The following is a 27,779-nucleotide window of genomic DNA, read 5'->3' on the forward strand; positions in this document are numbered from 1 at the left end:
AACGCCCTTTCTGCAGAAAGTAAAGATGGCCTTGCTGAGGGATCTTTTGTCTCTGTGCCGACTTTTCTTTGCCGCACCAATGATCTATTTCTAACAATTTTGGTATTTCTAACATCTTTTATATCCTTATTAGATTTACTCCTAGACATATATTTTATGCCATTGTGAATTGTATCTTTGAAACATACAATATATTGTTTGTTGCTGAGAAATAAAAATGTACAATTTCCTGTTTGTTGCTGGGAAATAGAAATCATATTTATGAACAGATTTTTATCTCCAGCAACCTCCCCAAACTCTCCTGCTAGTTCTGATACCTTATCTGTGCATGCCATTGGAGTTTCTATTATTGGAGTTTCATATAATCATCAAATAATGACAGTGTTATTTCTTACTTAGTAGTCCTTATATGTTTTCTTTCTTTTTCTGATTTATTGAGATGGCTTGTGACCTAAAGCACTGACTCTAAGGGTGATTGAATTTAGATTCATATTTTGAAGGTAGAGCCAACAGGATTTGCTGACTGACTGTATTTAGACTATGACAGAAAGGAATCAAGGCTGAGTTCAACGTTTTTCCCCTGAGCAACTGGAAAAATGGCTTTGCCATTTACTGCAGGCAAGACCAGTAGTTTGTTGAACATGTAGTGCAGTTAATTAAATGAAGAAAAAAATGCTCACTGATATTTATTAGCAATGATCTTTCTAACAGATGTTAGCCTGGTATTCCACTTTCGAACTAACTCACTCCAGTCAGGATTTACATTCACAAATACTCCCGGGAGGGTGTAGCTTATGGCTTTCTGTTCAGCCACTGCCATCTACAGGGGGCTTCGCTGAATATAAACTGTGCATGCTGATTATAATCTAAAAAATATCCAGGCAGGGTGGCTCACGCCTGTAATCCCAGCACTTTGGGAGGCCGAGGCAGGCCGATCATCTGAGGTCGGGAGTTTGAGATCAGCCTGACCAACATGGAGAAACCCTGTCTCTACTGAAAATACAAAATTAGCCTGGTCTGGTGGCACGTGCCTGTAATCCCAGCTACTCGGGAGGCTGAGGCAGGAGAATAGCTTGAACCCGGGAGGCAGAGATCGCGGTGAGCCAAGATCGTGCCATTGCACTCCAGCCCAGGCAACAAGAGTGAAACTCCATCTCAAAAAAAAAAAAAAAAAAAAAATCAAAAAAATATATGGGATAATTTTCCCCTCCAGCCTCCTCAACCCTTCCTGTTTCCACAACACACACACACACACACACACACACACACACACACACACACACACACACACTCCTACCTTGTTTTCAATCCTCCCCCAGGTCAGACAACTGTAAGAGAAACTCCTACCTAGGAAACTGAGTCCCTGCAATGCACTTACAAGTAGCTTCTCTGAAAAGAAAGAGATCATAGAAAAGCCAGCTGCATTTCCAGGGAGTTAACCTAAGAACAATAAAGAAACAGTGAAGTGGTGCCAGGTGCGGTGGCTCATGCTTGTAATCCCAGCACTTTGGGAGGCTGAGGCGGATGGATCACGAGGTCAGGAGATCGAGACCATCCTGGCTAACACAGTGAAACCCCGTCTCTACTAAAAATACAAAAAAAAAAAAAAAATTGGCCGGGTGTGATGGCAGGTGCCTGTAGTCCCACCTATTCAGGAGGCTAAGGCAGGAGAATGGTGTGAACCTGGGAGGCAGAGCTTGCAGTGAGCAGAGATCAGGCCACTGCACTCCAGCCTGGGCGACAGAGCTAGACTCCATCTCAAAAAAAAAGGAAAGAAACAGCGAAAGGGCGACTCCTGCAAAAGAGATCCAGGATCACTCAATAAGGCTTCATTGTCCTAGCTAGAATACCAATTTGACCATCCTTTATCACCTGGCTGTCAAAGGATTGGTAAAGCCTTAGGTGTTGTTGCACAAAGAAGCAAAATTCTAAAAGCTTGCTCATTTAACAATCCAAAGTCCCACTAACCTACCCACCCTGATATTTATTCAACACACACATCGGCTATCTCATTGGAGTAAGGGTGATGAGTTGGCTACCTCTCCCCTCTTCCACTTCTCACCCACCACCCAGTCTCAAAAATGTAAGCTCCAAATAGGCAGTGACAATTGTCTTGTAAACCCCTCTGTCCTCAGTATCCAAAATGATGCCTGTCATACAGTAGGCATACAATATTTCAGAATTAACATTTTAAAGGCTTTTAAATACTTAAAAGAGCTAGATTTTCACTTATAGTAAATAAAATCAGTGTTGTTTAAAATCAGTGAGTCAATAAATAGCATTGTCACTACCTGAGATAAATGTTACAGGAAACAGCTGATGGAATTTAAAAACTTTGCTTTTAAGGATTGAAACCCTATTGGGAAGCGACTGCTGTTTTTTAAACACAGTTTTTACCACTATAATTTTTATTATTACGTGCAATTACTTGTCTACATGTTTACATTATACACATATGCAACACATTTCCAACATCCTAACACGATTATTCATTTTTGTGTGTGATCTGCCTTATCCATATATACAAACATTCATATTAATACAGTTGTTTGCAATCATAGCTATGTATTTTTACATCTGGTTTTCTTTTTTCACTTCACATACTGTTTCCTAAACAGCTTTCTGTGTTTCTACACTCGTCATAATAATTCGCAATGACTGCATGATATTCTAACATGTTAGTGTAGCACAATTTAGCTAAATAAAGTGGAACATGTAAGGTTTCCATTTTTTGCCTTGGAGATAATGCTAAGAGTGGCAGACACGTGGTCTCATCTGTTTTGCGTCTTTACTTCTGATTAATCATATTCTCGAAATCCATCTAAGCATCTCCATATCCAGATTAGGGACTGCGAGCGACCAGCCTGCGCCAGCACAACCGGGACCAAGGACCTCCGCGGCTGAGCGGCCACTCCGGGAGGGGCTCTGCGCGTCCCCGCCCCCCACCGCGTCACCGACGTCCCGCTAGGCTGAGACCTGCGCGCGGCGCTCCAGTGGCCGCTTTTCCGCGGACAAGCGGGCGGTGGGGGCGCCAGCAGCTCGGAAGGCGGGCACGCGGGCCATGGCTCCCTGGGCGGAGGCCGAGCTCTCGGCGCTGAACCCGCTGCGCGCGGTGTGGCTCACGCTGACCGCCGCCTTCTTGCTCACCCTACTGCTGCAGCTCCTGCCGCCTGGCCTGCTCCCGGGCTGCGCGATCTTTCAGGACCTGATACGCTATGGGAAAACGAAGTGTGGGGAGCCGCCGCGCCCCGCCGCCTGCCGCGCCTTTGATGTCCCCAAGAGGTAACTGAGCCGCGGAGGCCCAGGCGCGGAGAGTTAGGGCGCCCCGGCTCGCGGGCAGCCGACAGGGGGCAGCAGAGGCGGGACCCGGCCTAGGAGGCCCCGGCGGGTTCCCGGGCGCAGCACGGCGCTCCCTCCGCCAGACCCCGGCCATGCCCGGGCTGCTGCGTGGCTCGGGGGAGCAGTGCCCAGGTGTCCGCGGACGCCGAGGGAGAGCGGAGCCGCTTGCACTCGGCTGGAGGAATGTGGACTGATAGCCGCACGGAGCCTTTCCCTGTGGGAAATGGCGACGCATCCGAATTTAGGCCTGGTCATCCGAATTTAGGCGGCAAAATGAAGTCCCCCTTGCCCCAGATTCTCCTCTTGCCCGTCCCCTGCACTCCAGTGGCTCATACTCTAACTTGAGGTCACCGGAATCATTTGTGGAAATGAAGTCAGGCTGGCTCTTCGGCCTCGGCTTCCCCCATTTCTCTCCCCAACCCTCGCAGTGGGAACAAAGGACTGAGTCGCCCTAGCCCGCACCTAGGCAGGTGCCCCTGGGGAAGGTGATCCAAGGTGCACGTCATAGGCAGGCCCGTCCCGAAGCTCCATTTGACTTTCGAAAGATTCTGTAACCTAGTTCAGCGAAAGATTAAATCGTCAGGGTTTGAATAGAAGCAGAGATTGTGAGACCTGTTATAATTTTCTTCTCCTTTTTCCACTTTGAATTCAGGACACAGCTGGGAAGAGTTGGCCAAATACTATTCGAGATGGTAGAAATAGAACAGTGCCTCTTAAGATGCATTTTAGGCCGGGCGCAGTGGCTCACGCCTATAATCCCAGCACTTTAGGAGGCCGAGGCAGGCGGATCGCTCGAGCTCAGGAGTTCGAGACCAGGCTGGGAAATATAGTGCGACTCCGTCTCTCCTGAAAATATAAAACATTGGCAGGGCGTGGTGGCGTGTGCCTGTGGTGCCAGCTACTTGGAATGAAGGCAGGAAGATCATTTGAGATCAGGCGGTAGAGACTGCAGTGAGCTATAATCATGCCACTGTACTCTAGCCTGGGTAACAGAGAAAGACCTTGTATTAAAAAAAATTTTTTTTTAAAGTTTAAAAACATCTGGGTTATCCCTTGAAACACTCATAGGCAGTGCCCCAGGTCCGCAGGCAACAAAGGGACGAGTATAACGTGGCTTCTAAAACTTGGATAATCTGTGAGTTTTGACTGTCGGAGAAAGATGTGTCAGGTGTTAACACAGAGAAGGGAGAACCAGGTCATTCTGAGGCACCCTAAAGGGAAGAAGTAGAAGTACATGAAACAAACTGATCAAACCTCCTGTTTCCTAGAGGCTCTCTTTAAGCAAAAAATTACCTGTTACCCCATTTGTAATCAGGGTTAAGTCCTTTTAACTTCGCAGCAATTTATTTTCTGAGTTTTGAGAAAGGCACTAGTCTAGTGTACCTGGATTAAATGGCACCTGTAAAATCATCCCCTGAACTTGCATACACACCAGCTGTTGCAACTCAAGTCTGTTATTATATGACAGTCAAAAAAGAGACTTGGTGCCTTATCCTTATTCATTACTGTAACAATTGGTACTCTTTGGACTTCCTGTAATTTCTACTGTATTGTGAAATAATTTACACCTTTTTCTTCTTCCAGAATTCTACAGTAGAACCTCCCATAGTGTTCAAGTGCCCTTTTTTCCCTCTCTCTCTAAATTTAAACAGTCGTTTCTTTTAGTACTGGAGAAGGTACAAAATATCCAGACCAGTAATTAAAGGCATTTTTATTCCAACAAAAAAAAAGATAACTTGCATCAAAACTGGCAGTGTCTCCAAAAAATTAATACATGTATTACTCTCTTTTCAAATTTTGTACCCCTGTTTATATGAAAAAGGGAGATAGACTTGGGTGGAGGTAAGAGTCTATGGCCTCTTTTTTATATGTCTCTGTATTTTCCAAAGAGTCTTCATTGACAAGATGCTTATCACTTTTATCATTTTAAAAAAATGTGTTAATGGCTAAGGAGCATGTAAGAGAGATTTTACTGGTTTATTAATAGTAACCACCATTGACTAAGTGCTTACGTATATGATTATGTGATGACTACTAAGGAGTACATGCCTTTCCTCACTTAATCCTCACAGTAGACCTGTGAGGGAGATGTTATTGTCATTATTCCCATTTACACATGTGCAAACTCAAACTTAGAAGATCGCACTTGTGCAATGATGCTAGTACTAGCAAGGGTGGTACCTGAACCCTGCCTGTTGGAATTTAAATCCCAAGCTCTTATGCTCTGGTATACTTCATGGGAAATATCTTGTACCATGTGAAGCTCAATCTGTGTGAAAGATCAAGTAGGAATGGATTTATCCCAGATGGTAGCATTTAGTAAATATCTTGGTTAATCCAAATTTAAAATCATTTGGTAACGTTAACCTTGATACTTATATTTGAATATTTTTCCTGTGCAAAATCTAGTAGTACTCTTTTTTTTTGAGATGGAGTCTCACTGTCACCCAGGCTGGAATGTAGTGGCTTGATCTTGGCTCACTGCAACCTCTGCCTCCTGGGTTCAAGCAATTCTCCTCCCTCAGCCTCCTGAGTAGCTGGGACTAGAGGTGCACACCACCATGCCCAGCTAATTTTTGTATTTTTTAGTAGAAATGGGGTTTCAACATTTTGGCCAGGCTGGTCTTGAACTCATGACCTCAAGTGATCCACCTGCCTTGGCCTCCCAAAGTGCTGGGATTACAGGCATTAGCCATTGCACCTGGCCCTCTAGCAGTACTCTTAAAAATGAAAAGAAGTTCATAATTGCTATAGTTAAAAATAGGCAGTTGTAAATCACATTTCTGCAAATAAGGTAGTATGTAGGTAATTTTGTAATTGTTTTTTTCTTTCCTAAGGAGGCAAGAATAAAACCTAAAATCGGTTCTTGGAATGTTTGTTTCCATGACTCCTGTCTGGTAGATTTTTTTTTTTTTTTTAATTGAGGTGATGGTTGCTTTTTTTTGTTTTCCTTTTGGTTCCTAGAGTCTTGATTTCCCAGAAAGTCTGAATAAACAGGCAACCTCGAACATGTATCATGATGCTCTGGGTTGCATAGTGAATGTAGAAGAACTTCTTAAATTTCAAAATGATTCCAAATGGTGTCGAAGCTTTGCAATTGAATTGGGCTCTAGAGGCAAAAAGAGCTGCCCAGACTTTCCCCACTGGAATCCAGGGAGCATTAACTGGAGGTTCAGAGGATCTGTGGATAGAATTCAGGGCAAACTTGGATTGGAAGAAAGTTATGTCTTTATTTTCACTAACCTCTAGCTGAAATTTAGCATTGCCTTAATTATGAATATAATCTACAAACCACAGTAGAATTAGCAGTACCTGCAACTCTGTGATAGTTTTTTTATATTACATTAAGAATATTGATGATACCTCAAAATATTACTGTTTTCATCGCTATGAGAACACTGTAGTCTTTCACCACTAGATCTTGTTATTAGACACATTAAGAAGTATACATATTACAGGCCGGGTGCAGTGGCTTATGCCTGTAATCCCAGCACTTTGGGAGGCTGAGGCGGGTGGATCACCTGAGGTTGGGAGTTCCAGACCAGCCTGGCCGAAATGGTGAAACCCCATCTCTACTGAAAATACAAAAATTAGCCAGGCATGGTGGTGAGCACCAGTAATTCCAGCTACTCGGGAGGCTGAGGTAGGAGAATAGCTTGAACCTGGGAGGTATAGGTTGAAGTGAGCCAAGATTGCGCCACTGCACTCCAGCCTGGGCGACAAGATTAAAACTCTGTCTGAAAAAGAAAGAAAGAAATATACATATTACTATATTGCAAATTTGTTTTTTAGTAGTTGCATTACTTGTATGTCACTATAATTGGTTCCTTTGTAAGCCCGCTGCATTTTACTTTATGCTTGTATAATTTTTTTTGTAAATTGACAATTTATCATCGTATAAATTTATAGGTTACAAAGTGATGTCATAAATTGTGGATGAGATGTGGAATAATTAAATCAAGCTAGTTAACATATCCAACACTTCAGATACACTTCTGTGATGAGAACATCAATTTTGAAATGTGTAATACTCCATTATTAAGTATATGCAACACACTGTACAATATAACTCAAAAAAGGCATAAAACATATTTTTCCTGTATAAGATTTTGTACCTTTCGACTATCATTAATTTTTTTTTTTTTTTTTTGAGACGGTCTTACTCTGTCATCCAGGCTGGAGTGCCATGGCCCAGTCTCCGCTCACTGCAACCTCCACCTCCTGGGTTTAAGCGATTCTCCTGCCTCAGCACCGCCAGTAGCTGGGATTACAGGCATGTGACACCACACCTGGCTAATTTTTTTTTGTATTTTTAGTAGAGATGGGGTTTCGCCATGTTGTCCAAGCTGGCCTGGAACTCCTGACCTCAGATGATCTGCCCACCTTGGCCTCCCAAAGTGCTGGGATTATAGGTGTGAGTCACTGTGTGCCTGGCCTAAATTTTCTTTTTTTTTTTTTCTTTTTTTTTCTTGAGACAGGGTTTCACTCTTGTTGCCCAGGCCGGAGTGCAATGGCGCAATATCGGCTCACTGCAACATCTACCTCCTGCGTTCAAGCGATTCTGCTGCCTAAGCCCCCCAGCAGCCGGGAACACAGGTATGCACCACCATGCACAGACAGTTTTTGCATTTTTAGTAGACATGGGGTTTCACCATGTTGGCCAACTGGTCTTGAACTCCTGACCTCAGAAGATCCACCTACCTACCTCGGCCTCCCAAAGCACCGGGACCACAGGCGTGAGCCACTGTGCCCGGCCTCGCCTAACATTTTTATGAGACAAAATATCAATTTCAAACCAGCATCAAAAAGTGAGCAGGCCAAGCACGGTGGCTCATACCTGCAATCCCAGCACCCTGGGAGGCCAAGGCATATTTTTCTGTGCTAAAAATATGTATTTGTCTCTACTAAAAATACAAAAAAACAAAAAAAAAATTAGCTGGCCACTCAGGAGGCTGAGGCAGGACAATCGCCCAAACCTGCGAAGCAGAGGCTGCAGTGAGCTGAGACTGTGCCACTGCACTCCAGCCTGGGCAACAAGAGCAAAACTTCATCACAAAAAAAAAAAAAAAAAGCGGGGGTGAGCATATTTAACCATCCTCAGCTCATAATAGAGCAAATAGGTCAACAGAATAATAATTCACGCTCTTGCATGTGTAATGAACTGGCAATAAGAAAAAGTTCGTTGAAGAAAGGCAGAGGAACTGTCTTATAAGAATTAGAATCGAGGGGCTCCATAATCATCTAGCATTCATTCAATGTTGTATCTATGGTTAGAAATGTACATGATAGGAACTCCAGGAACCTTAGGGATTCTTCTTTTAAGGTCCCAGTCAACTGTGGCCACAATATAACACTTATGCTGAGTTACTCTCTGTACTAAGCAGTCATCTGCATAGGTTCCTTTGTGTGTACATGGTAATCCTTCAAATCTTGGATCCTTGGTGATTCTTAGAGTCACTTGATACTTCTGCTCCAATTTCTCAATTTCAGGCATTATATAATCAGTTATACAAGGAATACACTTGGCATACAGACAGTCCATCATGGACTGCACTAAGTCCAGTTCAGCTTTTATGGAAAAGTTGGCAAAGGTTGATATCAATGAGGATGTGGTAAGGGGGACCCAGCTGTGTATTATACTGGAAAAATAAGCAGGTAGGGTATTGGGGAATTTCTCTTTCCTTTAACACACTGGGATCCTTCTTTTCTTTCTTTTTAGGTTTTAATCTATCCTTTTCTTTAAGCCTCTGATCTCCGAGACTAAGCATTCGCTTCATGGTCGCATATTTCCTGGTTTTCTCTTGCTTCCCCATGGTCATGCCACACTCCTGTGCTTGTATAATATTTGGAGAAGGGCTGTAGCCTTCCCCAAACTGTCAAAGGGGTCTATGATGGAGAAATGGTGAGAACCCCTGCTCTAGACTGTAAACTTTTCATGCGTTTATATTTGTCTTGTTTGCTACCATATCCCTAGCTTAACGCCTGACTGGTAATAAGGACCTTGATCAGTGTGTTTTGAATGAATGACAAAAAGTAGTTTGAGGTTTAATTAGTTTGTCGATTAGCTGGATGCCTACTCTGAGAGTAACTTCAGAAGAGGTGCTTACCTTCTCTCATTCATTTATTTAACTAGTGTTTATAGATACCTACTGTGTGCCAGGAATCATTCTAGGCTCCTTAGAGCTTATCTTCTAGGAAGGCAGACAGTAACATGTCAATAAATATTGTAAAACCAGCCAGATAATTTCAGATGACTACAAGTGCTTTAGAGGAAATCCAGCAGGGTTATTTGATCATGAGCAAGACTGGAGTGGGCATGAGTGACAACATAGAAGGATGGATGGGGTTGGGGGGACAGCAGCTTGCCGGGGCCTTGCAACCTATGCTGGAGTTTGGATGTTATTCTGAGTGAGTGGAAGCTACTGAGGGCTTTGTGTGGGAGGGGGAGGCATTGCATTGTGTGATTTATGTTTTAAAGGATGATTGGCCATCATGTGGAGAAGACTGGATAAAAGGCTACTGTGGTGGTCCAGGCAAGAGATGGTGATGGTGTGCATTAGAGTATTAGCATAATAGTGAGAGGTGAAGCCACCTGGACTTCCTGGGTCGAGTGGGGACTTGGAGAACTTTTCTGTCTAGCTAAAGGTTTGTAAAGGCACCAATCAGCGCTCTGTAAAAACGCACCCATCAGCGCTCTGTGTCTAGCTAAAGGTTTGTGAACGCAGCAATCAGCGCTTTGTAAAAACTGACCAATCAGCATTCTGTAAAATGGACCAATCAGCACTCTGTAAAATGGGCCAATCAGCACTCTGTATAATGGGCCAATCAGCAGAATATGGGTGGTGCCAATTTAGGGAATAAAAGCTGGCCACTGGAGCTGGGAGCGACAACGCGCACTTCTATGCTGTGGAAGGTTTGTGTTTTTGCTCTTCACAATAAATCGTGCTACTGCTCACTGTTGGGGTCTGTACTACCTTTATGAGCTGTAACACTCACCACGAAGGTCTGTGGCTTCACTCCTGGTGTCAAGTGAGACCACCAACCCACTGGAAGGAAGAAACTCTGGACACATCTGAACATCTGAGGGAATAAACTCCAGACATACCATCTTTAAGAACTGTAACACTCACCACCAGGGTCTGCAGCTTCATTCTTGAAGTCAGCAAGACCAGAAACCCACCGGAAGGAACCAATTTTGGACACGATAGCACCTGTTGGTCTCATTGGTGGTGATACTAAAGCATTCAGCACAGGGCCAGGAATCTAACCAGAACTCAGTAAACATTAATTCCCCTCCTTAATCCCATAACGCCTCTGACTGGGGCCTGGAGTCTGTTCCAGCAGTCAGCAAGTACATTTTTGTTTGTTTGTTTTGAGATGGAGTCTCACTCTGTTGCCCAGGCTGGAGTGCAGTGGCGCAATCTGGGCTCACTGCAGCCTCCCATCTCTGGGTTCAAGTGATTCTCTTGTCTCAGCCTCCCAAGAAGCTGGGTCTACAGGTGTGCCCCACCACACCTGGCTAATTTTTGTATTTTTAGTAGAGATGGGGTTTTATCATGTTGGCCAGGCTCGTCTTGAACTCCTGACCTCAGATGATCCGCCCACCTCAGCCTTTCAAAGTGCTGAGATTACAGGTGTGAGGCACTGCGCTCGGCCAGCAAATGTGTATTACTATTAAAAATAGATTATGTCTTGTAGGCCCCAAACCGTAGAGTAGCTTCTAACTCACAGTAAAAGCCCAAGACCTCATATGGTCTCATTCCCACTACCTTACTGACTTTATCTCTAGTTTGCCCCGTCTGGCTCTATTCCAGGTTTGAGGGCATTTCTGCTAGTTTTCTCTCCTACCTGCACTGCCTGTTTCCCTCTACCTGGAAAGGCCTTTCCCCGCATAGCCACGTGGTTTATCCCCTCACTTCCTATAATTCTACTCAAATATTACCTTCTCAATGAGGCCCCTCCGTGTCTATTTTGTTTGATATTATAATTCTGCCATCCAAGCATTCCTTCTTCCCCTTTTCTGCTTTAGTTTTCTCAGTAGTATCACCTGACATGCTATAAAATTTACTTTGTGCTTGTGTGTGTGCACGTACGCTTGTGTAAGCTCCACAAGGGCAGGAATTGTCTGTTGCGTTTGCTGCTGTATCCCCAGAGCCTGGAGCAGTTGTGACTTAAAGCACTCAAATGTTTGTTAAGCGAGGGAGGGCTCACTCAGCACCTTGTATTATCCTATAAGGATCACCTTATCCCTACTTGCAAGGACTTGGACAACAGTGCTACAAGTAAGCATAGTGCCAAAGGAGGAAAAAAGGAGAGTGTCCAAAACAGACGACAGTGGAGATTTTAGATCAGCTTTTGGAGGTTCAAGCTGGGTCTTTAAAAACAAACAAGAGCTATGACTTGCTCTAAAGAATAGAAAATGTATAGGCCTGGTGAGGTGGCTCATGCCTGTAATCCCAGCACTTCAGGAGGCCAAAGTGGGCGGATCACAAGATCAGGAGATCCAGACCATCCTGGCTAACACTGTGAAACCCCATCTCTACTAAAAATACCAAAAATTAGCCGGGCGTGATGGCAGAAGCCTGTAGTCCCAGCTACTCGGGAGGCTGAGGCAGAAGAATGGCGTGAACCCAGGAGGCAGAGTTTGCAATGAACCGAGATCGTGCCACTGAACTCCAGCCTGGGCGACAGAGCGAGACTCAGTCTAAAAAAAGAAAAAAGAAAATGTATGGAGGGAAATCAGGCAAGCAAAATAAAATGTGGGAATAAAAAGCAACACAATATGCCCGTGAATGAAAGACACCATGACACAAGTAGAGCACAGCATGGTGTAGCCTAGCAACTTACACAAAACCCACTTGAGTGATATGCTTGACTTTAGGCTTGATATAAATCGGTACGTGTAACATAAGGATAGAAAAGCAAGTTCAGGCATGCCTAGATTGCATGAATGAGAGCACAATAGTATGATTTTAACTTCACAGTCATCAGGGCTGCCGCTTACTGTCTGACATTGGATAAGTAACTTAACCTCTCTGAGCCTTGGGTTTCTCATCTGCCACATGAAGATAACAATATAAGCTTCATAGGATTGTTAGGAAGAGGAATTAAATAGTCTTAACTGTTTTGCCACGCTCTACCTGGTACCTCTTACCCCCACAACTAGACTATTCTCTACGTAGTTACCAGAGGGATATATTTTCACTTAAAGAATAATGAAATATATGACCAATGCTTTCTTTTGCCTCCTTTTTTTTTTTTTTTTGAGACAAAGTATTGCTCTGTCTCCCGGGCTGGAGTGCAGTGGTGCAATCTCGGCTCACTATAACCTCTGCCCCCTGGGTTTAAGCGATTCTCCTATCTCAGCGTCCCAAGTAGCTGGGATTACAGGCATGTGCCAGCACGCCTGGCTAATTTTTGTATTTTTAGTAGAAACAGGGTTTCACCATGTTGTCCAGGCTGGTTTGGAACTCCTGAACTCAGGTAATCCGCCCACCTCGGCCTCCTAAAGTGGTGGGATTACAGGCCTGAGCCACCGCACCCAGCGTCTTTTGCTGCCTTTTAAAATGTTTTTATTGTGGTAAAGTATACATAACTTAAATTTTACTTTTTAAATTTTTTTAAATATATAGTTAGGTAGCTTTAAATACATTCATCTTGTTATCCAACTATCACCACCACCTATCTCCAGAATCCATCAGCCAGAAGGATTTTTAGGGTTTTGTTTGTTTGTTTTGAGACAGAATCTCGCTTTGTCACCCAGGCTGGAGTGCTGTGGCATGACCACCACTTACTGCTTGGCCTCCCGAGTAGCTAGAACTACAGGCATGCATCATCACACACGGCAAATTTTTTTATTTCTTTTTTTTTTTTTTTTTTTTTTTTTTAGTAGAGATGGGGCCTCATTATGTTGCCCAGGCTAGAGGGATTTTATTTATTTATTTATTTATTTATTTATTTATTTATTTATTTATTTAATTTATTTGAGACGGAGTCTCACTCTGTTGCCTAGGGTGGAGTGCAATGGCACGATCTTGGCTCACTGCAACCTCCACCTCCCGGGTAGGCTAGAGGGATTTTTAAAACGTAAATTACTGCCTCAAGTCACTCCTCTGCCCAAATGGCTCCTCATTATAAAAACTAGTGGCCTTACAGGGCTTCATGTCCTCTCCCCACTCCTGCCTCACCTTCTACGCTCACCGTTGGCCATGCCACAGCAGCTGCACAGATGTCTTTTAATGTTCCTTGAACACTGCTAATATACACCCACCTCATTGCCTTTGCAGTTGTTATTTCTTCTGCCTAGAAAGTTCTTCCCCTGGAAATCCAAAAAGATGACTCCTTCTAGCCAAATGTCACTTCCAGAGAAGCCATCCTTGACCACCCATCCAGAACAGCCTCCCCTCTGCACCCTCTGTCCCCTGACCCAGCATTATGCTAGATGTCTGCAGGTTTAGTTGTTGACTGTCTGACTCTCCACCGTAAGGTAAACTCCATCAAGGCAGAGACCTGGTCTGTTTACTCCCTGCCGAGTTCCCAGCTTCTAGAATATTGCCCAACGCATTCGAAGTGCTCAGTAAATATTTGTGAAAAAATTAAGTAGGTAAAGTGGCTGGTCGAGAAATTGTCCTTCAGAAGCTGTCCCTCCTGCCTTTTCCTGGGAGCCTGCAGAATAGCATGTTCTTGACCTTCCACTCTGCTCCACGAAGCTTAGCCCATACCTGGGGTCAGTTGTGGGAAGCGTATCTTAAGGAAGACCCTGTGGTATAACTGAAGATCAGTAGCCACGGGTGGCGATTGACCTTGATGCATGAACTTCTGTGAAAAGTAGGCTCTTGAGCCTGGAGAAGATCCCAATTGGGAATCACAGGATGGCTCTCTTCAAATAGTTTAAGAGCTGTTGTGTGGAAATAAATTCTTGTTCTGTGTGGCCAGAGATGGCAAATCCAGTGGTAGAATTTTATTTATTTATTTTTTAAGACACAGGGTCTTGCTCTGTTGCCCAGGCTGCAGTGCAGAAGCAGGACCATAGCTCACTATAACCTCAAACTCCTGGCCTCAAGGGATCCTCTCACTTTGGCCTCCCAAAGCCCTGGGATTACAGGCATGAGTCACCATGCCTGGCCAGTGATAGAATTTGCTAACAGTAATTGGCAGAGTGGAGTGGGTTGCCATGGAGTGATCAGGTTGGATCAGAGTTTATCAGACTGAGTGTGTAGGCATGATCTCAGGGGCTGTGCATTCTCTTACAAGCATATTCTGGATCATCTGGAGGAGCCCCTGAGATTATGTTTAATCCTCTTTTGGCGCCAGGTTTTCTTTTATTGTCATAGACTAATGAGAAAAAGAAAAGAAGGAGTGGGATTTAATATATACACGATGCATTGAAGACCAGGGAAAGCCAGATGACCGCCAGGCACTCTATAGAGTCAGAAAGATTTCAGAATGAATAGAAAAAAATAGAAAAGTATACATAAACAGACCTCAAAAGAACCCATGAGGGGCTGGACATGGTGGCTCACACCTGTAATCCCAGCACTTTGGGAAGCCAATGTGGGAGGGATCTCTTGAGCCCAGGAGTTTGAGACCAGCCTGGGCAACATAGGGAGATCGCATCTCTATAAAAAATTTAAAAGGTAGCCAGGCATGGTGGACTACTACACGCCTGTGGTCCCAGCTACTTGGAAAGCTGAGGTGTGAGGATCACTTGAGCCTGGGAGGTCAATGTTGCAGTGAACTGTGATCACGACACTGCACTCCAGCCTGGACGACACAGCAAGACCCTGTCTCAAAAGAAAAAAAAAAAAAGAAGAACCTGCTAGGCCCTAGGCCCTTGTGCCATATAGGGTGATTTTTTTGTTTCAGCAAATCAACATCGTCTTTCACATTAAATTAACATTGCTAATTTCAATTGCATTGGTTTTGTGGTCCTGTTTGTATTTAGTTTGTAGATGTGTTGATTGCAAAACAGGCCCTATAGTTGTCTGAGAATTATAACCATAAGGAGTTAATACCTAGTTTTATGATTGTAGTATTAGTCATGGTATAATAAAAGTAATTTAGGTCAACCTAATTTGGAAAAACACTGAGTCATGCCTAAAGATCTTTTACTTCCTCTAGCCCCAAGTGTTTGTGATTATGCAAATCGTGTGTAGCAGTTGTATGGCTATTACTGCAATATTGTTTGGGATATAGAAATCAAAATCTTTCACAGATTTAGCTTGTTTTAGCACAATCTAGGTTCTCTTTGCAAGGACCTGCAGCCTCCGTTTTGGGAACTTGAACCCAATTCTGTTACCCAGCAATCTGAGAGATTGCTAACTAAACTTTATTCTAAGTTTAACACAGTCGGTTGCGTTCTTGTTAACCTCAGAGAGGCCTCTTTTTCCTGAAAGTTAACTGGTCCCATTATTTGAAAGGAAATTTTAAAAATCTGAACACCTACAGGATTCGGATTCTATTAAAAAGAAAAAGTATACTTTGGGAATGGAGGGGTAGGGAAAGACAGAGAAACTAAAAATAATCTTCCCGTATAACAGCTTAAAGTGGATTTAACCTAATTATTGCCTCACTTGTTTTCCTTTTGCAGATATTTTTCCCACTTTTATATCATCTCAGTGCTGTGGAATGGCTTCCTGCTTTGGTGCCTTTCTCAATCTCTGTTCCTGGGAGCACCTTTTCCAAGCTGGCTTCATGGTTTGCTCAGAATTCTCGGGGCGGCACAGTTCCAGGGTAAGCACTCCCCCGGCTTATGACAACACTGCATCCTATTCCTGTCGTTCCTGTCCGCAAGGGAGCGGTTTTTGGCATTTTGTCTCCTCTCTCAGGCGCCTCCTCAGAAGGGCCTGGGAAGTGGAGTATGAGGGCAAAAAAGAACTTTGCACGGTTCATTGCTGGATGGCCAAAGGGATGTCCCTAAGCCCTTCCCTGAGAAGGAGACAGAGCCAAGAGTTAGCACTTCTGACTTCCCAGCAAGTGCTGTGCTGTGTACAGAACTGGCTGTCCTCCCTCTGGTATTTTTAGTACTGTTGATAAATGTATAAAGAAGTCTTTACACAAAAGGGGGAAAGCTTTTAGGATCCATCGGTTTTGTCTGGAAACAGTTATCATTTATACTGTTCCAACCAAAATCATGACTTAGAACTCCAGAAATGTGATTTTAAAATTACTTTTTCATTCGTACCTGTAATCCCAGTACTTTGAGAGGCCAAGACGGGTGGATCACTTGAGATCAGGAGTTCAAGACCAGCCTGGCCAATGGGGTGAAACCCTGACTCTACTAAAAATACAAAAATTAGCTGGGTGTGGTGGCAGGCGCTTATTGTAATCCCAGCTACTCGGGAGGCTGAGGCAAGAGAATCGCTTGAACCTGGGAGGTGGAAGTTGCCATGAGCTGAGACTGAACTACTGCACTCCAGGCCTGGGCAACAGAGGGAGACTTCATCTCAAATAAATAAATAAATGAATGAATAAAATAAATAAAAATTACTTTTTGAAAAACATGGAAAAAAATGTTATGCTGCAAGGCTTTGGTAGTATAATAAAACTGACTAAACAGTTGTTGAACAGACGATTACAAAATAGCCTTTAAATTTGCCATCCTCAGCATCAGGATGAAGAATATGTAAAACAGTTTTTTGTTTTTTGAGACGGAGTTTCACTCACGTTGCCCAGGCTGGAATGCAATGGCACGATCTCGGCTCACTGCAACCTCTGCCTCCCAGGTTCAAGTGATTCTCCTGTCTCAGCCTCCTGAGTAGCTGGGATTACAGGCATGCCTAGCTAATTTTGTATTTTTGGTAGAGAGATGGGGTTTCTCCATGTTGGTCAGGCTGGTCTCAAATTCCCAACCTCAAGTGATCCGCCTGCCTGGGCCTCCCAAAGTGCTGGGATTACAGGTGTGAGCCACTGCGCCCAGCCAGCACAGTTTTTAAAATAACGAACTGGGCCGGGCACAGTAGCTCACGCCTGTAATCCCAGCACTTTGGGAGGCCGAGGCGGGCGGATCACGAGGTCAAGAGATCAAGACCATCCTGACAGGGTGAAACCCCGTCTCTACTAGAAATACAAAAATTAGCCAGGCGTGGTGGCGAGCGCCTGTAGTCCCAGCTACTCGGGAGGCTGAGCCAGGAGAATGGTGTGAACCCGGGAGGCAGAGCTTGCAGTAAGCCGAGCTTGCCCCACTGCACTCCAGCCTGGGCAACAGAGTGAGACTCCGTCTCAAAAAAAATAACAATAAAAATAAAGAATTGAAGGTGAAAACTATGAAATGTCCTCAATTAAGGTCAGGCAGAGTGTGAGGGGCAGAATTAGAAACAAATTGTTCTGGTTTTATCTCTGTCCTTTGTTCCAGTGGCCAAACCACTGGCACCCTGGAAACTGTCCTTTTCTGTATAACCAGAGAAACTGGTTGCAAGAGATGACAATTAGAAGAGCAAACCCCAGCTGGGTGTGGTGGCTTATGTCTGTTATCCCAGCACTTTGGGAGGCCAAGGTGGGCAGATCACTTGAGGTCAAGAGTTCAAGACCACCCTAGCCAACAGGGTGAAATTCCATTTCTACTAAAAATACAAAACTTAGTTGGGTGTGCTGGCGCATGCCTGTAACCCCAGCTACTCGGTAGCCTGAGGTGAGAGAATCGCTTGAACCCAAGAGACAGAGGTTGCAGCGAGCCAAGATTGCACCATTGCACTCTAGACTAAGAGGACAGAGTGAGACTCCATCTCAAAAAAAAAAAAAAAGAACAAACCCTGCTGGGCACAGTAGACAGTGACTCATGCCTGTAATCCCAGCACTTTGGGAGGCTGAAGCAGGTGTATCACTTGAGGTCAGGAGTTCGAGACCAGCCTGGCCAACATGGTGAAACCCTGTCTCTACTAAAAATACAAAAGATTAGCTGGGCATGGTGGCACGTGCCTGTAATCCCAGTTACTCAGGAGGCTGAGGCAGGAGAATGGCTTGAACCCAAGAGGCAAAGGTTGCAGTGAGCTGAGATCATGTCACTCCACTCCAGCCTGGGTGACAGAGCAAGACTCCATCTCAAAAAAAAGAGCAAACCCTTGTACATCCTCTTTGGGAGGGCAGGATACATCAGTGGATCTCACTCCACTCATTAAAACTTCATCTCTTCATTTGTTTACTGTGGGACTGACTGGGGTGGTTTCGTATTTGGAGGGTTGGTTGTGAGGATATGAGGAATTCTATTTGTTTGCTTTAACTTGTTCCTAAGGAGTTAAAACTAAGTTTTAGTTCATTTAAAATACAAAAACAGTCAAAGCTAATCTGTGCTGATAGAGGTCAGGATAGGGGTTGTTCCCCATGGTAAGTTTGGGGGAGGGGTAGTGCCTGGAAGGGAACACTAGGGGGTGCTGGTCGTGTTCTGTTTCTTTTTCTTTTTTTTTTCTTTGAGAGGGAGTCTCGCTCGCGCTGTAGCCCAGGCTGGAGTGCAGTGGCCGGATCTCAGCTCGCTGCAAGCTCCGCCTCCTGGGTTTACGCCATTCTCCTGCCTCAGCCTCCCGAGTAGCTGGGACTACAGGCGCCCGCCACCTCACCCGGCTAGTTTTTCGTATTTTTTAGTAGAGACGGGATTTCACCATGTTAGCCAGGATGGTCTCGATCTCCTGACCTCGTGATCCGCCCGTCTCGGCCTCCCAAAGTGCTGGGATTACAGGCTTGAGCCACCGCGCCCGGCCCTTTTTTTTTTTTTTTTTTTTTTTTCAGTATGGAGTCTGGCTCTGTTGCCCAGGCGGAGTGCAGTGGCCTGATCTCAACTCACTGTAACCTCCCTCTCCCGGGTTCAAGTAATTCTCCTGCCTCAGCCTCCTGAGTAGCTGGGACTACAGGCATGTGCCACCATGCCTGGCTAATTTTTGTATTTTCAGTAGAGACGGGGTTTCACTATGTTGGCCAGGCTGGTCTCGAACTCCTGACCTCGTGATCCACCCACCTTGGCCTCCCAAAGTGCTGGGATTACAGGCATGAGCCACTGCACCCAGCCTGTTTCTTTTGTTTGTTTCATTTTTTTTTTCTTTTTTTTTTTTTTAAGAGAGAGGGTCTCGCTGTGTTGTCCAGGCTGGAGTGCCATGGCATGATCATAGCTCACCGCGGCCTTTAAATCCTGGGCTCAAGCGATCCTCCCTCCTCTGCCTCTTGAGTAGTTGGGACTACAGGTGCATGCCACCGTGCCCAGCTAATTTTTTTAAATGTTTTTAGAGATGGGGGACCTGCTGTGTTGCCCAGGCTGGTCTCAAACTCCTGGTCTCAAGCACTCTCCTCCAACCTCAGCTCCCTAAAGTGTTCTGTTTCTGGATCTGAGTGCTGTTATATGGGTGGGATTGGTTGGCTTAATTTGTAAAAGTTAATTAAGTTGCATCTTTATGGTGTTGTGCATGCGTGTGTGTGTGTGTGTGTATATGAGACTTTTTTTTTTAAATGGAGATACAGTCTCACTCTGTCTCCCAGGCTGGAGTGCAGTGGCCCGATCTTGGCTCACTGCAGCCGCCACCTCCTGGGTTCAAGCAATTCTCCTACCTCAGCCTCCCGAGTAGCTTGCTGCCATGCCTGGCTAATTTTTTGTATTTTTAGTAGAGATGAGGTTTCACTCCTGAGCTCAGGCAGTCTACCCGCCTCGGCCTCACAAAGTGCTAAGATTACAGGCATGAGCCACCGCGCCCAGCTGTGACTCATTTTTTTTTTTTTAAGTGACAGGGCGTGGTATCTCACACCTAAAATTCCAGCACTTTGGGAGGCTGAGGCTGGAGGATGGCTTGAGGCCGGGAGTTCGAGACCAGCCTGGGCAACATAGGGAGACCCTGTCTCTACAAAAAAAAAAAAAATTTTTTTTAATTAGTCAGGCGTGGTGGCACATGACTGTAGTCCTAGCTACTCAGGAGGCTGAGACAGGATCACTTGAGCTCAGGAGTTCAAAGCTGCAGTGAGGCCTGACTATGCCACTGCACTCCAGCCTAGGTGACAGAGCAAGACCCTGTCTCAAAAATAAAATAAAGAAGTTGACACATAAAATTAACCAAAAAACAAAAAATAAAAAGAGAAAAACTAAGTGTGTGTTTTTTAAAGCCAGCTTTTCTTCAGATTTTTTGGTGGGCAGGTCGTGAAAGACAGGTGGGGAAGTAGATCTTGGGCTCACCATCCCTCTAAAAGTATAATTTCTTGTTTTTAATGTGGAAAAAAATGCATAACTCTGTTTCTGTTCCTGTTCCCATCTCTGCCTCTGTGGTGCCTGAGATGCTGGGAATCCCATGGCTAGGGCCACTCAGAGGCCACTGGGAACTTTTCCAGACAGTTTGCATCTGGCTGTTAGTGCCAGGGACCAGAGACCCACAGACCTCTTCACAGACCTCCTGACCACGATGTCCCATGAAGCCTGGAAGGCTGTCAAACAATGAAGCAGAGTCGAGGGATGGGTGTTTGGGCCAGCCCTGTCACTATATTACTGTATAACTGTGTAATCTGAGTGAAGTCAAATTCCTTGACTTCATTTGGCCCATTTCTTCCTTACTACCAAAAAGGAAGATGTTAGACGGAATTTCATACTCTACTTAACAGTAGGGAAAAACAAAACTTTGGATTAATCCCGGAAGAGAAATGCTGACCCTGTCGCCTTCTGAATTGTAGGAGGGGAGCTGGCGCTGTCTGCATTCTTAGTGCTAGTATTTCTGTGGCTGCACAGCATACGAAGACTCTTCGAGTGCCTCTACGTCAGTGTCTTCTCCAATGTCATGATTCACGTCGTACAGTACTGTTTTGGACTTGTCTACTATGTCCTTGTTGGCCTAACTGTGCTAAGCCAAGTGCCAATGGATGGCAGGAATGGTGAGTGGGTCCAGCCCTGCCAGGAGCTCCTTCCCACCCCAGGGTATATGAGGTGCTCTCAGGGTTTGTGCTCTGCTAAGCATTGTAAGACATGCAAAAGAAAGAGACAGGCCCAGTGCATTTTGCAGAGTTTTGAGGAGGTGAGCCTCAAATCAATTTTAAAAGGCCGGGCATGGTGGCTCACACCTGTAATCCCACCACTTTGGGAGGCCGAGGCAGGTGGATCACTTGAGGCCAGGAGTTCGAGACTAGCCTGGCCAACATGGTGAAACTCTGTCTCTACTAAAAATTAAAAAAAAGTTAGCCAGGCGTGGTGGCACACGCCTGTAGTCCCAGCTACTGGGGAGGCTGAGGCAGGAGAATTGCTTGAAACCGGGAGGTGGAGGTTGCAGTGAGCCAAGATGGCACCACTGCACTTCAGCCTGGGCAACAGAGCGAGTCTCCATCTCAAAAAAGAAAAGAAGGCCGGGCGCGGTGGCTCAAGCCTGTAATCCCAGCACTTTGGGAGGCCGAGACGGGCGGATCACGAGGTCAGGAGATCGAGACCATCCTGGCTAACACGGTGAAACCCCGTCTCTATTAAGAAATACAAAAAACTAGCCGGGCGAGGTGGCGGGCGCCTGTAGTCCCAGCTACTCGGGAGGCTGAGGCCGGAGAATGGCGTAAACCCGGGAGGCGGAGCTTGCAGTGAGCTGAGATCCGGCCACTGCACTCCAGCCTGGGTGACAGAGCGAGACTCCGTCTCAAAAAAAAAAAAAAAAAAAAAAAAGAAAATGAGGGAAGGGAGTGGTGCTTGCATGGAGTTGGGATTTGCAGAGGGGGTGGGGAGCCGTTTTGTTGCCACTTAGTTCTTGTGATTGTTCCCATCACAACAGAGCTTTTCTTCAAGTGATGCTGCCTGAGGGGAGAGGACAAAGAGTACTGTGGTAGTGAAAATTGTGTTTTAGTCTCTAAGCTCTCACTAGCCAGGAAGAGGGAAGCCAAACCATGACCTTGTTTAGGAGAAGGAAATGAAACGGATTTTTTGTTTTATGGGGGGAGGAGGGGACGTTATCTAACACATATGACTACCATTTTTGTAAAAACAATGCATGATTATAAAGAAATCAAGTCACTTGGGGTGATGGAAATGAGTTTATAGTGCTGAGGTTAACCTGACCTTGCAGCCCTAGTATCTGTCAGTCTAGACCCTGTAGGTCTGTAATGACCATTGTCTCTAAACCCAGGGCTCCATGTTTCCAGCTGCCCTATCCATCCTCGTAAACTCTAGTGATTTCCAACAATCTGTGAGTGAGCTTCCTCCTCAGGTTAGATTTTGGTACGAGTGCCCCATGAAAGTCTTCTCTCTTTTGCTGTAGCTCAACCTAAGGCCTCTGACTAGAGGAGTGATTTTAAAGGAGGATTTATTGACGATCTTTCTCAATTCATGAATTATTCATTGGCTCCAGCCACTTAGCTAGCATCTCTCTGTCTGATTCCTCTGAACTTATTCCTCCCTGGCATGTCTGTGGTGGCATTCTGCCAGCCAGTACAATGGAAGGGGCTGTCATTCCTGGTGGGCAGTGCTGGTTCTCCCCCTAAAGGAACTTTGCAGAGCGCTTGGTGGCTGCTAGCTTTCAGTGTGTTCATGTCTGTTGGCATTACCTGCCTCTCCCAGAGTTTCCTCTACTGGCTGCATCTCAACTTCTGTCTTCCCTCCTGCATAGACAGTCAAGGAAGAGGAGCCCATAAAAATAACTTTCCAAGCACTCCTTTCTGAAGCTGTTTTCTGTTTCACCTCTTGTCCTTCAAGGGTCATCTGGGATCATTTGGGACAATATGGGGAAAGTTAGTTTCAGTAATTCATTGAGAGAAAACACATTGGGGCATTTGCCAACCAAAGGGTGTGATAGAAATAACATGGGCTCCAGAGTCTCATGGGCCTGCATTTGGCTCATTGAGCTTCTCTGAGCCTCAGAGCCTTCATTAGTAATTACTGACACATACTGATTTCACAGGGTTCTTCTTAAAGTGAAAAGAAGACTCTGCAAACTAGGATGTAACTCTATAAGGACTGGGATCTTGCCTGACTTATTTCCTGCTTTATCCTTTGTACCTGCAGCAGGGCCAGGCTTAGTAGGCACTCCTTAAGTAACTAGTGAATAAACAAATAATTAAATACTGAGTAGAACTGAGGAAATGTGACCCTTCCATCTGCCTCCCTTTTCCTGCATTATAATTCTGGTGTTACCCTTAACAAATCCTTTTTCCCATAGGTAAATTCTCTGCATTTAGAGTAAAGGACTTGTTAGTGATTTGAAATTCCAGACACTCTAACTTTTCATCCTGTTGACTTGCTCTTGAAGCCTATCAGATTTAAAACTGTATTTTTAATATTTTGCTTATTTCATTTTTGTAGAGACAGGTTCTCCCTATGTTGGCAGGCTGGTCTCAAACCCCTCAAGTGATCCTCCTGCCTTGGTCCCCCAAAGTGCCAGGATTGCAGGTGTGAACCGCTGTACCCAGTCTGTTTTGAACTTATAAAAATATAACCTAGTAGTTAAATGCCTAAACTTGTAAACACTAAAAGACTATAGTAGATTGATTATATAAAACAAGCTTTTAAAAAATAAACTGACACAGGTAGACCAGTGGATTTTCATCAGTCCTTAACTGATTCCTGCTTCGAGGTGGCCATGTGGAATTGCATGATCCTTGGTTCTCTTACTTGAATCAGCTTTTCAGGGTTCCCCCTTGGCTCCAGAGCCTCAGGCTCTTGCCCATTATCAGTGGACACATTTGTTTCTTCAGTCAAGCCTCAGACTAGGCTAACTGCTTCCTGCTGCTCAGAGGGAAGTCTCTGTTTGCTTTTCTGAAGCCAGTGGTTTGCTCCACAGGTCATCAGGTGGTCTGTGTTTTTCCCTTCTTCCTAGCAGCCAGTGAAGAAAGTGGAAGATGATGCTTTGAGTGTTTCCACTTCTGAAACTCAGTCTCTCGACTGTGTTCTCTCTTATCCAGACCTGGATGGCATCGAGTTGTTCATCTTGTAGTTTACTGTCCCCCTCTTTTGAGAAAGCCCCCTGGTAGCCTTTCCACTGGTGATTTCCTTCATTGGCCCGAGCTAGTCGAGTCAGCATTCTGCTTTCAGGCTCTCCCTAGCAGGATGGTAGCTCAGAGAGAGATTTCCTTAGAAAGTGTTTTTCTTCACTGTAAAACATAAGAAGACTGGCCGGGCGCGGTGGCTCAAGCCTGTAATCCCAGCACTTTGGGAGGCCGAAACGGGTGGATCACGAGGTCAGGAGATCGAGACCATCCTGGCTAACACAGTGAAACCCCATCTCTACTAAAAAATACAAAAATCTAGCCGGGCGAGGTGGCGGGCGCCTGTAGTCCCAGCTACTCGGGAGGCTGAGGCAGGAGAATGGCGTAAACCTGGGAGGCGGAGCTTGCAGTGAGCTGAGATCCGGCCACTGCACTCCAGCCTGGGCGACAGAGCGAGACTCCGCCTCAAAAAAAAAAAAAAAACATAAGAAGACTTAAAACTGGACTTAGCAAGGTAAACACAAAAGAGTCTTACCATGCGAAAGTAGATCACAGTAGGGGAGCTGAACTTTGTGCTTGAACCATTTAGAGAAGAAGCAAGAGAATGTGTCTGTATGGAATTCTCTGCCGGGGGACTGAAGCTGCCCATAACTGATGAACATATCTCCTTTGTCCAGAGAGACAGAGCTCTGCCTTCTGTACTGGGAAATTACATCAGGAAATTCCATCGGGATATTGAGGAACAGGTTCCCCTCTTTGTACTTGGGAAATTACATTAGGATATTGAGGAACAGAATAAGTGGATAATTGTGTTTCTGCTGACTAAATGATTTGTTTAATTCCCTGAGCCTGTGAAATTGTTTAGTGTTGGCTAACAATTCTTATTCCTATAGCCTACGTAACAGGGAAAAATGTACTGATGCAAGCACGGTGGTTCCATATTCTCGGGATGATGATGTTCATCTGGTCATCTGCCCATCAGTATAAGTGCCATGTTATTCTCGGCAATCTCAGGAAAAATAAAGCAGGTGAGACCTCTTTTAAAGCCTCCGCATATGGATTTTAACCCTCAGAAGTTAGTTCTCCATGGGCCTGCATACTTTTCCTTCCTGCCCTAGTCGACTATATCAAATATTTATTTTTGGCAAGACACTTCTCTGGGCCTCGATCTTCCTATCTGTGAAAATGAGAGCCTTACATTGAAAGACCTCTCTGGACCCAAGTAGCCCCGACATTCTGTGATTCTACATTTTGTGTCTCATCAGCATGTGAGAACTAGTGTTACCATGAGTTAGTACCAGCCACAGCATAAAAACTTGACCTTTAAGTTAGTTTGTGTTGACTTATCACAGGTACAGTTTCCATTAGGTTTTTTGAAATACTAGAAATTGAATAGGCCAGGCACAGTGGCTCACGCCTGTAATCCCAGCACTTTGGGAAGCCAAGGTAGGCGGATCACTTGAGGTCAGGAGTTCAAGATCAGCCGGGCCAACATGGTGAAACCCCGTCTCTACTAAAAATACAAAAATTAGCTGGGTGTAGTGGTGTGGGAACCTGTAGTCTCAGCTACTTGGGAGGCTGAGGCACTAGAATCACTTGAACCTGGGAGGCAGAAGTTGCAGTGAGCTGAGATCGTGCCACTGCACTCCAGCTGGGGTGACAGAGCTAGACTCTGTCTCAAAAAAAAAAAAAAAATTGAATAGTTTTATTTATTTATTTTATTTTAATAAAATGTGCCCCAATTACAGGCGTGAGCCACTGTGCCTGGCCTATTATTTATTTTATTTTATTTTATTTATTTATTTTGAGACAGACTCTCACTCTGTCACCCAGGCTGGAGTGCAGTGGCGCCACCTCAGCTCACTGCAACCTCTGCCTCCTGAGTTCAAGCGATTCTCATGCCTCAGCCTCCCAAGTAGCTGGGATTACAGGCATGTGCCACCACACCTGGCTAATTTTTATATTTTTAGTAGAGATGGGGTTTCATCATGTTGGCCAGGCTGGTTTCGAACTCCTGACCTCAGGTGACCCACCCACCTCAGTCTCCCGAAGTGCTAGGATTACAAGCATGAGCCACCGCGTCCGGCCAAAAAATTGAATAGTTTTAATATTTATCAAGTACTTACTTTGTCCCAGGCTCTGTTCTGAGTGCTTTACATACAGCTTCATAATGCCGACATGAGATGACAGACCAGTCTTCATTTTACAGAGGAGGAAACTAAGGCACAAAGAGGTTAAGCAATTTATCTAAAGTTACACAGCTAGTAAGTGGGAGAGCCAGGATTTAAACTTGTGCAGTCTGACTCTGGAGTAGTCTGAGCTCTTAAGTAGTAGCTTGGAGGATTGCTGGAGTAACTGGCTTTTCTCTTGTGCTTATTGACAGTTGACAATTTAACCTAAGCAGATGACTTTTCAATATGTAATAGACTGACAGAAGTGTGACAGGATGGTGGTTTACACACATCTATGATACTCTTCTAAATAAGAGTTTCTGGGCTGGGCAGGTTGGCTCACACTGGTAATCCCAGCACTTTGGGAGGCTGAGGTGGGAGGATCACTTGAGTCCAGCGGTTTGAGACCAACCTGGGCAACATAGGCAGACCCTGTCTTTACAAAAAAGTCAAAAAATGAGCCAGGCATGGTAGTGCGTACCTGTGGTTCTAGCCACTGGGGAGTTTGAGATGGGAGGATTGCCTGGGCCTGGAAGGATGAGACTACAGTGAGCCATGACTGTACCACTGCACTCCAGCCTGGACAACAGAGCAAGACTGTGTCTCAAAAAAATAAAAACAGTTTCTGTAAATGATTTGGGATTCAAACCTTTAAATGCTTATGAGATCTTCTTTTACCCTTTCAGGAGTGGTCATTCACTGTAACCACAGGATCCCATTTGGAGACTGGTTTGAATATGTTTCTTCCCCTAACTACTTAGCAGAACTGATGATCTACGTTTCCATGGCTGTCACCTTTGGGTTCCACAACTTCACTTGGTGGCTAGTGGTGACAAATGTCTTCTTTAGTCAGGCCCTGTCTGCCTTTCTCAGCCACCAATTCTACAAAAGCAAATTTGTCTCTTACCCGAAGCATAGAAAAGCTTTCCTACCATTTTTGTTTTAAGTTAACCTCAGTCATGAAGAATGCAAACCAGGTGATGGTTTCAATGCCTAAGGACAGTGAAGTATGGAACCCAAAGTACTGTTTCGGCAGAGCTGTTTAAAACTCTCCGTTCCATTTCTATACCCCACAGGTTTTCACTGAATGAGCATGGCAGTGCCACTCAAGAAAATGAATCTCCAAAGTGTCTTTAAAGAATAAATACTAATGGCAGATCTGCGATTTCTGGGTCCACTTTCTGAGATGCTTTATAAAACCAACGAACTGATAAAAAGTAGATGAAAGGGGCCGGGCACGGCGGCTCACGCCTGTAATCCCAGCACTTTGGGAGGCCGAGGTGGGCGGATCACGTGGTCAAGAGATCGAGACCATGGTGAAACCCCATCTCTACTAAAAATACAAAAAATTAGCCGGGCGCAGTGGCGGGTGACTGTAGTCCCAATTACTCGGGAGGCTGAGGCAGGAGAATGGCG

The 27,779-nt window shown here is 45.0% G+C and overlaps 1 protein-coding gene and 1 pseudogene across 7 annotated transcripts in view; one reads left to right on the forward strand and one right to left on the reverse strand.

Annotated features, from left to right (window-relative positions):
• The first annotated feature begins 2,865 nt into the window (after nt 1-2,865).
• LOC105463533 (steroid 5 alpha-reductase 3) overlaps nt 2,866-27,779 on the forward strand; it is a 42,353-nt gene continuing 17,439 nt past the window's right edge. The window contains exons 1-5 of one of the 7 annotated variants that reach the window (XM_011710683.3): nt 2,915-3,282; nt 15,929-16,071; nt 20,974-21,171; nt 25,086-25,220; nt 27,050-27,526. In XM_011710683.3, the coding sequence (XP_011708985.2) occupies nt 3,062-3,282; nt 15,929-16,071; nt 20,974-21,171; nt 25,086-25,220; nt 27,050-27,309 (957 nt within the window). In that variant the 5' untranslated portion in view covers nt 2,915-3,061 and the 3' untranslated portion in view covers nt 27,310-27,526. Of the gene's footprint in view, nt 3,283-7,817; nt 7,936-15,928; nt 16,072-20,973; nt 21,172-25,085; nt 25,221-27,049; nt 27,527-27,779 lie in introns of those variants that run through there. The other 6 variants (XM_071093380.1, XM_071093379.1, XM_071093381.1 and 3 more) reach the window with 6 other exon arrangements.
• LOC105463532 (rRNA-processing protein FCF1 homolog pseudogene) lies at nt 7,933-13,186 on the reverse strand (annotated as a pseudogene).

Source organism: Macaca nemestrina, chromosome 3 (genome assembly GCF_043159975.1).
Source record: "Macaca nemestrina isolate mMacNem1 chromosome 3, mMacNem.hap1, whole genome shotgun sequence".
Lineage (NCBI taxonomy): Eukaryota > Metazoa > Chordata > Mammalia > Primates > Cercopithecidae > Macaca > Macaca nemestrina.